This window comes from Podarcis filfolensis, assembly GCF_964270895.1.
Source record: "Podarcis filfolensis genome assembly, chromosome: 7".
NCBI lineage: Eukaryota > Metazoa > Chordata > Lepidosauria > Squamata > Lacertidae > Podarcis > Podarcis filfolensis.
The window spans coordinates 55,346,095-55,364,355 of record NC_139603.1 but is presented as its reverse complement, the minus strand read 5'-3'; the positions used below and the strand labels follow the sequence as shown (position 1 = coordinate 55,364,355).

Sequence of the window (18,261 nt, the reverse complement as noted above, 5' to 3'; positions counted from 1 at the left end):
TTGGGTTTGTTTAACCTGGGAAAGAGGAGACTGAGAGGAGATATGATAGCCATCTTAATATCTAAAGAGCTCTCATATGGAAGAGAGAACCAGCTTGTTTTCTCCTGCTCTGGAAGGTAGGACCCAGTAAGAGCTGTTTTGACAGTGGAATGGATTCCTTCGGAAGGTTGTGGGCTCTCCTTCCTCATCAGAGGTTTTTAAGCAGAGGTTGAATGGCCATCTGTCATGGATGCTTTACTTAAGATTCCAGCAATGCCAGGGGTTGGACTAGGTAATCCTCGGGATCCCTTCCAAATCTACAATTCTATGATTCTATCTCTGGTTGAAAAGATATCAGTTGGTAGGACTGAGAAAGCCTAATGACATTGTGTGATTTCAGGCCAAAGTCTCACATGTTTCTATCCTCTTTTTTGGTGTCAAGATTCAGCGGTATGCCAATCTGTCTTAGTTTAAATAAATCCATAACCGCATAATCTGACTGAAGATCCAAATTATGGAAATGTTACAGGTTTAACACGGGGACAAGACAAGACACATTTTTAAAGATAGACAATATGTTGGTTGCAGCTTGTCAACAACTTGCAAAATTTATTGGCATATTAGTATGCACAACAAGAACACCTATAAATAAATGGTTGATTTAATAAAACTCAAAATTTATGAACATGACTTGCTACAAAAAGAAAAATACTTTCTCTTTACAGAACATTAAAATAATCAGATTCTGACTTTTCTCTTCATGTAACATGCTGCCACCTGGTGGTTTTCAATATTAATTTATATTTACAATAGTCAATGATTTTCAATATTAAACTAGAAAATTTCTAATAGTATAGTTTTATTTTTTTTCTAATTCACTAAATATTATTATGCATCAGAGCTTAGGCTTCTCAGAAATTGAGGATGTGGGTGGAATCCAATGTTATGAAAACAAACTTTTGTTTGTGCAATGGGACTTCCCTTTCTTCTGTTTCCCCTTCATTGCTCCCCAAATCTGCTCTGGTGGATTGGGGGCCTGTCAGAGCACATTTTGGAGGGGCTGCAGGTAAGAGAGGAAGAATATGCTCTGCTGTGTGAGCAGAAATCCATTCTGTTTATGCACAGTGTTTGACTAAACCCTATGAATTGCCACATGCCATCAAAACCACAAACCCTTGGCATGTTCAAGCACTGTTATTAAAATATTTTAGAAATCTTCCCTGACACTAAAATTTAGTGGTTCTCATACTGTGGGCCAGATTTTCTGGTGTGTGCATTCATGCAGCAGCCATTTTTTGTTGCAGCCAAAGCTACTATTACTAAGCATAATATTGAGGCAGCAAATACAGAAGCTCCTTTCCCTCTTTTTCTAGTTGACAGCTTTTTAGGAGGGAGCCCAAAAACAATCTGTTATAGTCCTTTCAACAATGCCAACGTTTAATCTGTGACTTGATGTACAGACGTTGAGCACACAGCAGTACGCTACATATAAGATTCTGTATGCTTATTTTGGTTTCTGGTAGATGCATGTCTTGTGTCTGCAAATTTTAAAAAACTGAGAAGCACTTCTTAATTTTTGTATATTACCTACTAGTTTAAAAGTGCCCTGAATTTGTGACAATTGTACTAGGGTTTCTTTGGACCAATTTGCACTAAACAATAAACCATACTACTTCACTAGTACATGGAAGGAACAAACCATGATAGTTCAAATTTGTTCTTCTCATAAATCAGTTTTCTTGAGCAAAACATAATGCCAAGCCAGAGAGTCTGGTTTGTTTCTCCCCAGTGGAAGAACTATTAACTATAATTTACCATGAAGTATGAAGAGTGCCTTTAAGGAAGAACTAATGAATTAACTTTCTGAGGACTATGGCTCTGAAATTCATGGCAATTGAGAGGAAACCAGATTTACGAACAAGGGAGAAATTACAACAGCAGCATATTTTAGCAAGGCACTCTGAAGTGACAGACGATAAGTGGTACAGTGGAACCTCGGTTTTCAAACATTTCGGCTGCCAAACTTTTCGAAAGCCAATTCCCAAAAAGCCAGAAGTCAATGCTTCCATTTTCGAACGTGCCTCAGAATTCAAGCGGCTTCCAAGACACGTTTTTCCATTTTCCCCCATTGAATTTGCTGACAGCCCTTTGATCCTCAGTTTTTGAACGTTTCGGAAAACTGAGGTTCCACTGTAGTAGGAAAAACCAATAGAGAATGTTGAGGTAATCTAGACAAGATGAACAAGGTAGATAAACACTTTAGTAAATAATAATGACGACAACAACAACAACAACAACAACAATTTTATTATTGGGCTAATCTCTACCAATAATTTTAGCTGCAGATGGGCTAAGTACTTCTAGTACAGCTAATTCTATGGAAAAGGAAAAGACAGGAAAAACTAGAGAGGATTCTGTGAAAACAGAAAGGAGGATGGCAGAAGGAAAGAAAAATGATGACAAACTGTGAGAGTACGTGATCTGTGGTGGAAAGTACAGTGGACCCTCTGGATACGAATGTAATTCGTTCCAGGGGTCTGTACGTACCCCGAAAAATCCGCAAGCAGAGGTGCCGCTTCTGCGCAATACAGCGCTTCTGCGCATGGTGAAACCCAGAAGAATACACTTCGGGTTTGCAGTGTTCGCAACCCAAGTTACATTACCCGAAGGTATTGTAACCCGAGGGTCCACTGCAATACAATAGTTTCAGAAAACAGAAAGGAAAGGAGCAAGAGACCCTAAAACATGCAGGCCATAGAGTGAGAACTGAAAGGAGAGGTGTGGGATGAAGGCAAATGGAGGGGGGGAGAGTCATGAGTGCAGAATATAAAGTAAAAAATAGTGAAAACTGGAGTAGAAAGGAAGAAATCACACATGTGGCAGCAGGATCAGGCCAAAGATCCATCTAATTCAGCATCCAACCAAGCACTTACGGGAAGCCCATGAGTAGGACTTGAGCGCAAGAGTGCTAACACAGTGATATGTAGAGGAGAAAGCAAGATAAAATTGCAAAAAACAAACACACACCTAAGTAAAATGAACAAAATGCACCAGGAAAAAACCCTCACCTATCACATGATCCAAGCACATTACTAAGGGATGATATAAACCTCATGTTCCTTGGCTAACATGAAAGACTTAATACACTGAAGCTGGAGAAAATGTGGAACTATAGAAGAAATATTCATCAAGAAGTTTATGCCTTCCCAAAAAAGTTTTGCACCAAAGCAGGACCAATCTCAGGAGCATAAACCATTTCCACCATTAAGGTCAGATTCAACTTTGTGTCCCAGAGAATTTCCCATTACAGTCGTACCTTGGTTCATGAACACCTTGCAAGTTGAACGTTTTGGCTCCTGAATGCTGCAAACCCAGAAGTGAGTGTTCCGGTTTGCAAATGTTTTTTTGGAACCCGAACGACTGATGCAGCTTCTGATTGGCTGCAGGAGCTTCCTGCAGCCATTCAGAAGCTGCGCCTTGGTTTCTGAATGTTTTAGAAGTCGAACAAACTTCGGAACAGATTCCGTTCAACTTCCGAGGTACCACTGTATCTGTTATCCTCCTAACATCACAGGATAATGAATAAAATTGAAGTCTACCACTTGTTAGCAATATGAATTCTGGATGGGCACCCTGGTGGACAATCATATGACATTGTCAATTTTATTCATTCAGAAGGTGTTAAACTGTATAACAAGACTAGAAAATGGGGTTGGATGCAGAATCTGGTGTGAATGTTTAGCAAGCATTTGGGGAAGGCAAAATGGGGCCATGGCTGAGTACAGGCATACATCGGGTTACAGACGCTTCAGGTTGCGTTTTTTGGGTTATGGACCCGCCAAAACCAGGAAGTACTGGAACAGGCTACTTCCGGGTTTCGGTAGTCGCGCATGCGCAGAAGCGATAAATCGCGCTTTGCGCATGTGCAGAAGTACTGAATCACAACCCGCATGTGCGCAGACGCACCGCTGCCGGTTGCAAACGTGCATAGCGCATGGATCATGTTCGCAACCCAAGCGTCCACTGTACACAAAAACTACAGCTAGGTCATTTCTTTCCCAGCTTTACCTGAGCATTTTCACATGAGATTTGTTGATGCACTGTAGTTCATTTATTTGTAGATTATTGCTGTTTACTGATAAAAGCAGAAGCATCTGCCTCCTGCCTTCATCAGATTAGTTTATACACAAAAAACTTGTTCAATGAAAGAAAAGGTGAAGATAAGAAAACCACATATTCTTTTTATCTAGCGGACCCCTACTTTTACTCAGAAGTAAACTCCACCAAGTAAACTCCACCCACTCTGTGGGTTAAACCACAGAGCCTAGGGCTTGCCGATCAGAAGGTCGGTGGTTCGAATCCCCACGTCGAGGTGAGCTCCCATTGCTCGGTCCCTGCTCCTGCCAGACTAGCAGTTCGAAAGCACGTCAAAGTGCAAGTAGATAAATAGGTACCACTCTGGCGGGAAGGTAAATGGCATTTCCGTGTGCTGCTCTGGTTTGCCAGAAAGCAGCTTAGTCATGGTGGCCACATGACCCGGAAGCTGTACGCCGGCTCCCTTGGCCAGTAAAGCGAGATGAGCGCCGCAACCCCAGAGTCATCCGCGACTGGACCTAACTGTCAGGGGTCCTTTTACCTTTTACTCCTAGAGAGGAAGGTGCACTGGACTGCAATTATTAAAGCTATGTGGAACTGAGGAATAAGGTGGAGCGACAGGGGTCAATTAACTCAGCTTTCAAGTAACTGAGTTAAACTTTATATGTCCCAATTGAGGGACAAGAAGTTCAAGTCTGCCCCTCTGAAAGCCACTGGGCTAATCTTCTTGCCCAACATGCCTCAAGGTTTCTGTAAGAAACTTACAGTCTGCCCTGGACTTGCAACAATTACATGGGTACATTACTCAGTTTTAAGGGGGGTGAGAAAATAAGCTTCAGAAAAATCTAATGTTTAAATACAATTATATTTGGGCATCTAAGTAAGGTAAATTTATGAAAATTGTGAATGTGACCATTAGCTGTTCACTGGCTAGAGTCTGGTTCTGCACATCCATTTGTAACTGACACTCCTGATTTAGTATCTTTCTTCTGAAAGCAACTTCCGGTGTGAGACATGACTGCCATCATTATCTCCAGCAGATTCCCTGTTCCCAACCCCCCAGCCTCATTTATTATTCAAACACCAGCATTTCTTCCATGACCTCTGGGAAAGTGATCTAAAGGACCATCTCAAGTATATTTTAAAACATGTGTACCGAAAATGGAAAATAATTCTTTCCAATTTTCCAAATCACTTTTATTTTTCTTGATTAATTTGTCAATTATTTTTCTCCCCTGTCCAAACACCCTTTGATAATTATATTATTGCATTCTAGCTGTGTGTCGATCACACATAAGTGGGAGGACACCTGTATTTTATATTCAGTTAACAAAATATTATGAATTGGTGATGCACATTCTTTATCCAAAATCTCAAACATTTACCTAGAATGATGAAAATAACTAGCAGAAGAGAAGATGGAGAGTGACAAAACTTACTCCTTGGCATTTGTTAATGACTCATACCAGATCAGGATCCTGGAGATTTGATTGGATCCAGAGACATTATTTTGATCTCAAAGCTGTGTCTCTAACTTCCCACCTAAATCATACTCGGAGAGTAATCATGTAATATAAAATAAATTACACCAAATTACCTCTTCTACGTTGGAAGCAGTTTTGGCAGACGTCTCCATAAAGATAAGCCCATGCTCTCGTGCAAATGCTTCACCTTCTTCCTTTTTCACTTCTCTTCTAGACTCTAGATCACTAAGAAAACAAGACATCAGTTGTTCCCTGTACAAGCACAAGCTAACTCACCTAGGCACATATCTTTACTTAAAATTAAGTCCATTTGTCTAGGTATACCACAGACAACACTACATTTGATGAAGTCCAATATAGAACCTTAATCACCTTCTAAGTGACTAAAAAGAAATTTATTCACTATTACTGATTAAAAACCAATGCTGAGGAGAGAAAAATGGGAAGGAGAATGGCAGAGAAGACATGCGGTCACTCCAAAAGCATCACGACAAAGAACTATCAATGTTGATTTCTAACAAGAGAGGCATCTCCTCAAAAATACACTGACAGCATAATATGGAAAAATGACTCCCGGCAGCTTTTCAGACAGGATCCCAGCTGCCATTTTCATGAACCTCATTAGCCAGATTGTGGGAAACAGGACATTCCTGTCTACATTTCTCAGCTTATGCATCCTTATGCTACTTTGTGATATAGCTTTCTAACAGCAGCTTCTATCTAAGTTCATAACCAGAAAATATAAATTTTGAATGGATATTAATACAGTAACATTTCATTTACATACAATGCCTGCTGGTCACTCTTACCCAGTCCTTCCTCCAAAATCTCTTTTCATAAGTTATATGGGACATGTATTATTAGCAGCCCAAGATCAGTTCTGAATAACTGCAAGTTCCTATGTGGCTACATTGATGTTTGTCAAAACCTCACCCAGGACAGTTGCATCTTGCGGACCACTCTTTGTAGGTGGTGTTTAGAGCAAGCAGCCCCTCTCTTGCAGGCCTTGACACTGTTGGAACCTAACACAAGATGCAATGTTTCTTCACTCAACACTTATTTAAGTTATGGAATTAGCCAATGTAAGATGTAGTGCTGGCCACTAGCCTTAATGGTTTTCCTCGGTTTAGAATCAAGGAGCAACCTCCCCTATGAGGAATGGTTACAACAGACACGTTAATGATTATCCGTATTTTAAAGCTATGACACACACTTAGCTAGGAATAAGTTCCTTTGAATTCAGTGAGTAGGATTGTGGGGGGGGGGTTGTTGGTTTTTATTCTTTTTCTTGTTTTTATTATGTATTTTGGGTTCTCATTTTGTATTTTTATGTTGTGAACTGCCCTGTGATCTTTGGATGAAGGGTGGTAGACTACTACTACTACTACTACTACTAATAATAATAATAATAATAATGGCAGCCCAATAACAATTCTGAACAACAGAAAGTTCCTATGTAACTACAGTGATGCATGTAAAAACTTCACCACACAGATTGGTCTATTGTGTAGAAGTGGAGTGAGTCTGTACATCGGATGTGGACTTCCAGGCCCCTCTATCAAGCTACACCTCTCACTGGTGCTACACCTGCACTACTGTGTGGAACAGAATAAGCAATCCCTAGAGCCATTTTGGTACATAAATTGCATATCAATTAATAAATAATAGTACCTTTTAAAAAGTGGCCCTTCAGGCCTCTCTATCAGGCCTTGGTACTTGCCCCAGGCCACACTTCTCTCTGGCTGTTTGCCTCGGGTGCTTGTGCCTTGTCACTGAACTGCGTGCAGAAACTCTGGCTTTTGCATGACTATGGTGTAGTCTACTGTACAAATATAAAAGTCAAACCAGTTGCTCTGCCTACATTTGCCCCACCCACTACTGGCATCTGGCTTATGCAAGGCCTACCATAAGGGAGTACAGCCCTTGGGCTTAAAAAGATTCCTCAGTCTTGGTATAGAAAGCCACCTAGCAGCACCTAGTAAGCTATTTTTATCTTGGGGGGAGGGGGACTACACTGCTTGCAAAATGCAAGAAATACAACTATGATCACCACCAATGAAATTTTATGTTCGTTTTAGATAAAGTTTTGTTCTCCTTGAACTTGGGAAATCTGGTTTCTCCAATACAATGTTGCCAACATAAGAGTTATTGGTAGCATAGTGACAATCTTTAAGTCATTGGGTCCAAACTATGTGTGAACTACTTGTGCTAGACAGAATATGAAAAAGCTCAGCATGTTAATAATACAGCATTAATTGAACAACTGAATGTTGTACTTCTGTGAGTACAACACATTTTTTCCAGACAACAAAGGTATCTGTTCATCGATGATAATACTATGAAGTAGGACATTTAAAAAACATCCAGAGGATTATATTAAGAATTGCAGTAAGCTGACCAAAGATATTCAACAAGCCTCCAACTGGAATTAAGAGTTCCACCGTGGTAACCTTGAGATCAACTGCAAAGGAGTCTAGATTGAAAAAGAACTAGCACATTGTAGGACAGCTCAGACATGAAGCTAGCTAAATGTTAAAGGGAATATAAACATTTCAGTCTTTTAATCCAAGAATAGCTAATGTGATGCCCTACAGATGTTGTGGATTACAACTTCCACCATCCTGAGCATAGTCCATGCTGGCTGAGGCTGATGTATGCCAAAACATCTAGAAACACTGTGTTGGGTACCCCTGTTTTAATTGGCATTCAAATCTAGAATTGGATATATTACTAAAAAAAAAAATTCAAAAGTGTCAGGGGTTGTTGTTGTTTTTTGGCAACTCAGCTGACTCAAACCAGGATCATCAAATGTTAAAATTATTTTTTAAAAAAAATAAAGGTCATGTACTCAATATGCCACTTGTTATGGAGCAGGTTTTTAATTAACTGTTAATCCACACCATTCAAAAGGCTTTTAAATATATATATATATACCTTTTATTTCCAATGAGCATAATGACCATGTTAGAATTGGAATGCTGACGGGCATCTTCTAACCATGTTGTCAAATGGTTGAAAGTGTCCCTCCTAAAATGAGACCAAAACGCAAGTGAGGAACAATGCACAAACAAAAAATGAACAAAGCAAAAGTTTAAAAATATATATAAACAGAAAATTTAATGACTTTACCAGTTGTTAACCTAGGACTTATACACTGGACAACTGATGTGCAGTGGAAGTCACTTTAGTTCCCTTCTGCTTCCACCACTAGTTGAAAACCAGTTTTAGACATTGAAATCTGTTAATGATTTAAAAAAAAAAAACATACAGAAAAAAGCTAGTTACAAAAGTCTAAAAGATTCTGAAAGATTCTCACCTTGTAATGTCATACACTAGTAAGGCCCCTGCTGCCCCTCTGTAGTATGACCTTGTGATAGAACGGAAGGACTCCTGCCCAGCCTGTAGAAATACAATATTCACAGTTCATTTTGTCTCCTGTGTTTCCTTGTGAAGAAAGTAAGAGTCTTGCATACTTACACTAAGAAGTTTATTGTGTAAGGGATTGGGGGAAAGGACAAAACCTCACTAATTCTGGAAAAGAGGAGCCACGAATTAAAAAGTCTACAGCACAGAACCATTGGGGAGGGGACTCAAGAACAAGACCTCTAAACCTTTTTTGGCAATCCCTGACAACCCAATTTACTGAATGGCTTCACAATACATGAATCATTATTAGAGTACAGAATGGACTCCTAGCAACTAAGCTCTGAAGACAAATTTGAAAGGAAGCAAATAACCCAGTGCTTCACATTTGAATTCAATAACTCCCTCCCTGGGGCAGCTGTTGACACTAGAATAAATAAAGCCCATTGTAAATAAATGATGAATGACATCTTTACGCCCACCATCTGCTGGTGTAAAGGTTGTAGGAAGGCCAAGGATGCAGATTTTATCCGTTATATCATAAACTGCAGCCAGCTTTCAACAGTCTTCAGATGGAATTCTTTCCACTAGCATTTTATTATAAAAAACAGATAATGGTTTTGAATTTGATTTTATATAATTCTATTGTACATTTAATCAATTTCCTGTGCTTCTGACAGAGTGCTTGTCAAAAGCATGCAAGAAGGTGCCTTGATTGCCACAAATGAAAAACATGAGATATCATATAAAAATGATTTTTTAAAAGAATTTTAACAGAACATCCTAAGTTTAAAATTTTATGTTAGATTTTCAAAAGGGATTGGTCATAGAGCTACACTGATATCATCCTATAGCCCTCCTTTCTGCTTCAAAACATATGTATGGGTCATATATTTAACCTTTTTTAAAAAGCCTTGGTCACTATGAACTGGACACAGTAATCGCAAACACTGAATAGCTATATTCTATCACTAAATTATTTAGTTATTAACAGCCATAGAAAAGAAAAGTTCACCCTGCCACAGATGTTAGGCAAAAGCTAATGCTTGCAATACTTGTAAGATTTCACCTCCCACTTTTTCTCCAGGAACTACAATGTTTACCCATTAACACTAAGGTGATTAGTACATATAGTACATATATTCAACAAACTTGTTGAACTAGTGGAAGTCAGCGCAATGAGACCACAAGCACCATGAGACCTTCTCCTTCTTTTACCTCCTCCCCAAACCAGGAGAACTCCAAGAACAGCACATGGGAAGGAGGGGGAAGATTTTACGACCAGTGCAAGCATTTTTGCTAGCCAGACAGAACAATCGCCTTCTTATGGTGGTGCATTCCACCCATAGTCTTTTGTGATGGCAAAAAAGGAAATGAAATCTCACATAAAGATAACCATGTCTTTAAATGTGTTAGCATAAATGAAAAATATTTACAAACTGTTAACAGCATCTATGAAGAATTTGTGTTTAAAAAATTAAAGACAAAGTATTAAAAACTATTCACTATGTAGCAGGTGTAGCATAATTCCATACAATGTTTAGGGAGTTTATTTCTAGAGTAAGCAAGACTTTGAAAACACCAAGAGTTTCACCAGATCTTCACCAAGTGTGACCTAGCACCTACCACATCCAGGCAGTCAGCAAAAATCTGAGATTTATGGAGCCCCTGTATTAAGCCTATATGCATACCGAATATACACAGAGGTAAAACTGCCAACATATATAACTTTTGAATTATCATCTCATTCAGGATCAATGGATGAAAGCAAAACACACACACACACACACACACACACACACACACACACACACACCAGGCTTAGATACTTCTAAGGCTTGCTCTGGATGACCTGTGTGGGATTCTTTAAGATCATGTTTGCCTTAGATGTACATACCTGGGACAGGCACAAACACAAAAGAAGCAGGTGTATACACATACACACTATTTTTCTCTCTTAAGCATCAGTTCCATGTTGGGGGCAGGAAGGCAAGCCCAAGGGCTTAGTTACAAAACTATTTCATTCTCTTGACATAGATAAAATGACATGACAGGAAGATGGCTATGTTTCTCTCAAACATTTATTTATCTATTTTAAGAGGATTCTTGTTTCATATGGAGAAAACTTTCAACCATGTAAGCTCCATCTTGAGTTGTAGTGATAAAGTCAAGAATCAGGTTCATTGTGCCCTACCCTACTTGCAAGAACTATGCCCTAGTATAGCATTGTAAGAGTGACTGCATGTTCAGAACCCAGAAGTCCCTTTTACGCAGCAAAGGTAATTCCCAGAAGCCAGTGGCTGGACCTGTTAAGAACACACATTACTGAAGGCACATGAAGGCTATGAGTAGCTTCAGACCATCCCAAATATGTAAGAAGACTGTTTTACTTATGCTTTTGGTGTAAAGTCCAAAGCACTGAGTTTCCCACCTTCCCTGCTGAGGTGGATGGGGGAACGAAGGGATGCACACGTTTCAGAAACAGCAGGTATGCAGCTTAGAGGTAGTTCTGGATACATCTTTGCCATTAGAGCCCCAAGAGACCTTTGCGGATAGCAGTGCTTCTTACCAGTTTCATCTGGTATGCCTGGTACAGAGGTGTTTGAAACAGGAAAGCCTGGCCACTGCAATCCATGAAAATGGGTAACCTCGGGACTGGACTACGGCACTGTGCTTTACGTTTGGCTGCCCACTACCCTGGTCTAAAAGTTCCAGCTTGTGCAGAATTGTGTTGCCAGATTGCTGGTGGGGGCAGATGACTGATAGCACATGGCACCTCTGCTATAACATCAGCACTGGCTGCCCATATACTACTGGGCTGAGAGATGTGCAGGCTTGGCAAAAATGGGGAGGAGTAACCCAGAAAAGCTGGGAGGAAAGCCCTAAATGACTTGGATCCAGAATACCTCAAGGATCGCTTGAGTCCTTATATCCCACTTCAACCATCCTGAGGAGCACTGTTAGTTGCCTTGCATACCTTCACTACTGGCTTCTAACAGAAGTTGGGCATTTGGTGTTGCCAGTTCCATGCTGTGGAATACCCTTCCAACACAGATTCTGCAGGCAACCTCACTACTAATTTTTAGGAATCTCTTGAAGATCTTTTTATGCCAACTAACTAACTAACTAACTAACTAACTTATTTATTTATTTATTTATTTATTTATAAGAAGTCAGCCATTTTTATGACATTTTGTATTTTATGTTCTATAGTATGTGTATACACTGTTGTACACTTCTGTGATATTTTATGTACGTGGGTGGTATAACTGTTTTTATAAATAAATTTAGACTACAGCTGAGAGCAGGTTAGGATGTCTGCTAACTGGATCCCTGCACAAGAACACTCCTGCAGGGTGGCGATGTACCTAAACATTTTGGTACATGTTCCACTTGTATAGTTCCTATGAAACCAATACACACTAAACTTTTGCCTTAATATTTCTTTATTATAAAGACACAATACTCTCAATAAATGAGCACGTTCCAGCTTAAGAAACATCTCATAATATTACTAAGATACCACAGTGTAGCAAGAATTCAAAATTTGGTACTTCAAAAAACTGGTGAGTGAATGACAAGCCTGTTTTACAGTTGAATAAATGAGGCAATAAAATTAAATGACATTTAGGGCTGCATTCCACACCATAGCTACTAACTTGCACCCTCTCCCCTACACAAGCCAGTGACCTAATGAATAACTACCCCTGAAATTAGGGACGCGGGTGGCGCTGTGGTCTAAACCACTGAGCCTAGGGCTTGCCGATCGGAAGGTCAGCAGTTTGAATCCCTGTAATGGGGTGAGCTACCATTGTTTGGTCCCAGCTCCTGCTAACTTAGCAGTTCGAAAGGATGCGGTGCAAGTAGATAAATAGGTACCACTCCGGCGGGAAGGTAAACAGCGTTTCCCTGTGCTGCTCTGGTTTCGCCAGAAGCGGCTTAGTCATGCTGGCCACATGACCTGGAAAAACTGTCTGTGGACAAACGTCAGCTCCCTCGGCCAGTAAAGCAAGATGAGCGCCGTAACCCCAGTCATTCGCGAGTGGACTTAACTGTCAGGGGTCCTTTACCTTTGCCTTCACCCCTCAAATTATATCAAGCTGATTCATACATATGCTTACTGGGTTTAGAGCTTGAAGTGTATTGAAAGAGAAGAAAAATTGAAGCTCTCCTCACTGGTCCTTTATCCCAGAATACGTAAACAATAGTTAAGATTGCTTTTTCACAGACAGGTTAGCAGAAATCTTCTAAATAGCTCAAGGGAGTTAGAACAAACCCTATATCCATATACAGAGAGATTGTTGATCCAGGATAAACAGGAATCAATAATGCTTGCAGCAGCTACTATTATTTTGGATCATGGAACACGAACACACACACTCACACACGGTCTAGAGTTTGCCTTTTTGGGAGATAGTTCACACCATTTTTTCAGTTTATACCATTTTTGAGTGTTTCTTTTTGTTTTCATTTTACAACAGTTGACTGGTGCTTTTTTCAGAGTTTCAGTTCCTCGCTCCTGTTCTTTGAACCACAGTTTTAAAGAAAATTTGCACAGAAAATTTTCCTACACTTACCGTATCCCATATCTGAAGTTTTATCTGTTTCCCATCAATGGTTATCATTCGAGCACCAAATTCTACACCTGAATAATAAAATAAAATGTTGTAACAGAGCTCCAACACAGCAATGAAATACTATCCAGTATCCTAAACGAAATCAGGATTTACTTCAACCCTTTTCATAGCAGGAAGCAACATTGTTCTTCATGCTTTCAGTTGGCTTTCCCCCTATAGCACATACTGAAGAGTTAACAGACTTTATACAATTTTGTATTGTGTCATAGTTTTATACACTCATTTCTAGATTAACAGATGCAAAAAAAAAACCAAAAACAAAATGTCTTTCAACAGAGGTAGAAAAAATAAGAACAATCTAAAAACCTACAAAGGAAGCATTTAGCATAGCCAGTGTGGTGCAATAGTTAGAATTTTGGACTAGAACCTGAAAGACCAGGGTTCAAATCCCCACTCAGCCATGAAGATTACTGGGTGACCTCAGGCCAGTTACAGTCTCACAGCCTAACCTGACTTACAAGGATTCTGTGAAGATATAAGGGGGAGGGGCAGAGAACCATGTATGCCACCTTGAGTTCTCCAGAGAAAAGGTGGGATATAAACTGCAATAACAATAAAGGAAGAAAATGCTTTTTAAAATTATGACACTGCAATGTAGTTTGAAAATATTCAGAGGCAGTCACAAGCAGCTGCAGAATGTGAGAAAGTTTCAAATCTCACTGAGTCAGACTCAAATTAAACTACTTAAATCCCTTCAAAGAAACCATCATTTAGGCTTAGAAGAGAGTTACAACTTAGACTTAACAAAATCTTAAAATGATATTTCATATTCAGATAAGAATATTTTAGAAATTGACAATTCTGACATTGTTAAGCTGAAACCATTTTGTATGGAAAACACACTCTTTACACAGTAACTTCTAACAGTGGATAATTGGATGTCATTTTGTCCAATAAGAACCTGATTTATTTATTATCAGACTAAGCACAACTGACCCATGCCACTATAACCCTGTAAATATATGACTATTAGTTGAAAGTCTAGAACGGGGGTAGTCAACCTTTTTATACCTACCACACACTAATGCATCTTTCTTGATGGTAAAATTTCCTTACCGCCCACCAGTGCTCGATGGAAGGAGGATTCAGCCTGTGCCATAGAACCCCCCCTACCGCCCACCTGGAATCCTGAAAAGCCCACTAGAGGGTGGAAGGGACCAGGTTGACGACCCCTGCTCTAGACATTCCATTTCAGAACTTGATGCATGCAGTTCCCAAGGAGCTTTACTCATTTACCTGCTTAAAAGAACTTACCTATAGTAAGGTCGTGCACTGGCTGAAACCTTTTGTCTGTGAACTGCAACAATAAACATGATTTTCCAACACCTGGAAGGAAAAAAAATCAATTTCAAGAATTTCCAAATATAAAGTACTACAAAAAGTGAGAATATTTCAAAATTTCAGACTTCTTTACACACATTTACAAATTACTGATAAAACTACTCCTTGGTGTTAGCATAACATTTCAGAGGCCACCAAAAGAAACACAAAGGATAACAGTGAGGTCCCTTGGAACTTGTCATGCTCCTCCGTAAAAACCAAATTACTAAATCCCACTCCTCCTCCAAAATCATATTCATTATGTACATTTACTATTCAGAAACTTAAGACTCTCACTTAGTAGCTAGTTTCAGATAGCCTCTATAGTTACTCTGTTGCTCTTTTAAAATATACATACTTTGTTAATGTGACTATGCAATTACTATATATATATGTAATGTGTACAGTGGTGCCTCGGGTTACATACGCTTCAGGTTACAGACTCCGCTAACCCAGAAATAGTGCTTCAGGTTAAGAAATTTGCTTCATGATGAGAACAGAAATTGTGCAGCGGCGGCACAGCGGCAGCAGGAGGCCCCATTAGCTAAAGTGGTGCTTCAGGTTAAGAACAGTTTCAGGTTAAGAATGACCTCCAGAATGAATTAAGTACTTAACCTGAGGTACCACTGTATAAACATTTTAAACCTCTTAGAAAACTAACTCTATTTTCATAAAACACTTTTCTATTCTGTTAAATCAAGCACTGTATACTTGAAAAGGAACTAACCATTATTTAAAAGTACTTCAATATTGCTTAAAAGTTACATTTGTTTTTTATTGTTTTTGCTCCACTTCCCTCTATCCCGAGTCCTCTTTTTTTATTCCACGACTATACTTCCAACTCAGGGACGCGGGTGGCGCTGTGGGTTAAACCACAGAGCCTAAGGCTTGCCGATCAGAAGTCGGCGGTTCGAATCCTCATGACGGTGAACTCCCATTGCTTGGTCCCTGCTCCTGCCAACCTAGCAGTTCGAAAGCACATCAAAGTGCAAGTAGATAAATTATACTGTACATATGAACTTTAACTGGCTTATTCCTACAATTTGAATGATATTATTATTCTATTATATATTTTTTTACTATTAGCCTACATGTTGTGTTTGTATTGTTGTGATTGGTTCTTATTGCAACACAGGGGTTTGTTTTTGGTTCCCCAAATATTTCTGACAGATTCTTTCTTTCCTGGTTTTGGACTATCCTTCTACACTTGTGAATACATAACCCTGGTTACTATTAAAATGCACAACATTTGGATACACTCACTCTTTGGTGTTCTTGAATCATTGATGTAATTCAAGGAACATAATAGTGGACTATTTGCAAAGCCTAATGACAAATTATGTCATTTTATAACCAATATCATTTCCATCATATGTATGAAATCATTCTGCTTTTCCAAGGGATCCATAGCCATTGCACCACGCTTTTCATGCAATTTTCTCTATAATTCATGGCTGACATGAATTTGGTTCCTACTCCAAATAGGCATTTCCATACTTTCTCCTAAATTTCCATTTGCAATTCTCTTTCCCATTTCATCATATGATTAAGTTTTGTCTCTGAATGTTTGTGCATTAACACTTGACATAAAGCTGAAAACCATTTAACTGTGCCATTCCTTGTTAACCTTTCAAACTGTTTTATGGTTCTCGCTTCCTGTTTTTGTCTCAGTCCACTTAGAATACTTTTTATTTGTATGTATTTAAAGGTGGTGCTATCATTTGTTCCCTCATCTGTTCCCAAGTTCTTATTTTCTCTAATTTTTTTAGTTACATAGGTGACCTTAAAATTTGGCATGAGAGAAGCATAAGTGGACCACTCATCTTCTATTATGTGTAATATTAGTGAAGTACAAGGTACACTCTTTCATCATTCACTGCACTACCCGTGTCAAAATACCTGCTTCATGTTACTATTCTAAATAAGAAATTACAAATCCTCTCTTCTTACAGGCTTTTCTTCCTTATATTTTATTTATTCTCAATTCCTTTCTAGCCAGAAAAACTTAAGATATAATTTCTTGCCACTCTTGATAGTTTTAAATGTAAGTAAAACAGGTATTTTACATCAGAATATGATGCAAGGTAGGACACTTGTTTTCACAAGACTTTTGTGGTTTTACCTCTTGCAACGTTTTATTATTATTATATATGGCCTTCATCCAAAGATCTCAGGGTGGTTCACAAGATAAATGACACATAGCTCAGGTGTTGCTGAGAGAACCTCAAACCAGGACTGTGATTCAAATAGCCCTCAGTAGAAGTGAAAGAAGTGCTTTCTCAGTCAAAGACAGATAAACCTAAGCAATGACAAATCTAAGAAACTATGATATGTAGGAATCATGAATGCCCAAGCTCTAGCATAGAAACTATGCTAGCAATGGACCAAACAGCTATAACTTTTTGTCAGGAACAGGCAGTTTGTGCATAACAATCAAATTTCCAGCTAAAATGTATTTAATTCCTGCAAGGACCTACCACATGCCACTTTCACAAGGAAACTTTTGGACTTCATATATTTGTACATGAAAGGGTTGGTTTGCATGTGCATGTGAATCATCTGTCAACAATAACATAAAATGGCAACTTGCATGAGTTAAACCTCAAAGATAAAAAAAACCCCAGATGTAGAACTTTCCTATCAAGAATTCAGACATTCTCAGTTTTAAGATCAAGTGGTATGAAGCCAATATGCATGCACAGCCCAATCCTATGTTATACAGTAATAGATAATAAATATGGTTTTATACATAAGCCTTAATTAAGAATTCCATGACCTGCATATAACCAGCTTCTTTACACAATTCATCCAAAAGCCACTGAAACATGTTACCTGCTTCAATGGATCTCCTGCAATGTAGGCTAGTAAACACTCCAGGTTATTAAAGGAGGGGGAAAAGTTGACTTTGGTGCAGTTTGGAATTGTACTTGGGGCATGGTTAAATATGGAATTTTCCAGCTTGATGGAAGAGGAGGGTACCAGAGACATGACAGACCCTCTTAAAATTCCTCTAAGGAGCACTGCTGTGAGAAAATTGACTTGAGCAGCAGTCAATCTATTCCCAGAACTGAGGCAGGGTGTGACTTCTCAAAGGGAGATGCATGTGGTAATTATCACAGCTCTTTGCTCTTGGAAGACTGGGAGGATATCTCCATTGATAGGATGATTATGTTGATCTTCTGAATCTGAGTAAAATTGTAGGCTGGTTAAGGATTGAATAACAATTCGATTTACACACAATTTCTGAAGTCATTTCTATATTCTATTCTGCAGCTCCACTTTGCACCCATTTTGACAGTCACCCCCCCATGTCCATGGTAACTTCCTGTATGTTCTGCTTCCCACACAATACTAACCACCCTTTTCACCTTTTGTTCAGTTAC

General features: G+C 39.1%; 1 protein-coding gene across 1 annotated transcript in view; it reads right to left on the bottom strand.

Moving 5' to 3' along the window:
• Positions 1–18,261, bottom strand: part of RAB2A (RAB2A, member RAS oncogene family) — a 32,601-nt gene that overhangs the window by 7,281 nt on the left and 7,059 nt on the right. Inside the window, exons 2-6 of the mRNA XM_083623139.1 lie at positions 14,813–14,884; positions 13,499–13,566; positions 8,875–8,957; positions 8,493–8,585; positions 5,672–5,783 (exon numbers count right to left, since the gene is read on the bottom strand). Coding sequence (XP_083479265.1) covers positions 5,672–5,783; positions 8,493–8,585; positions 8,875–8,957; positions 13,499–13,566; positions 14,813–14,884 — 428 coding nt within the window. The remainder of the gene's footprint in view (positions 1–5,671; positions 5,784–8,492; positions 8,586–8,874; positions 8,958–13,498; positions 13,567–14,812; positions 14,885–18,261) is intronic.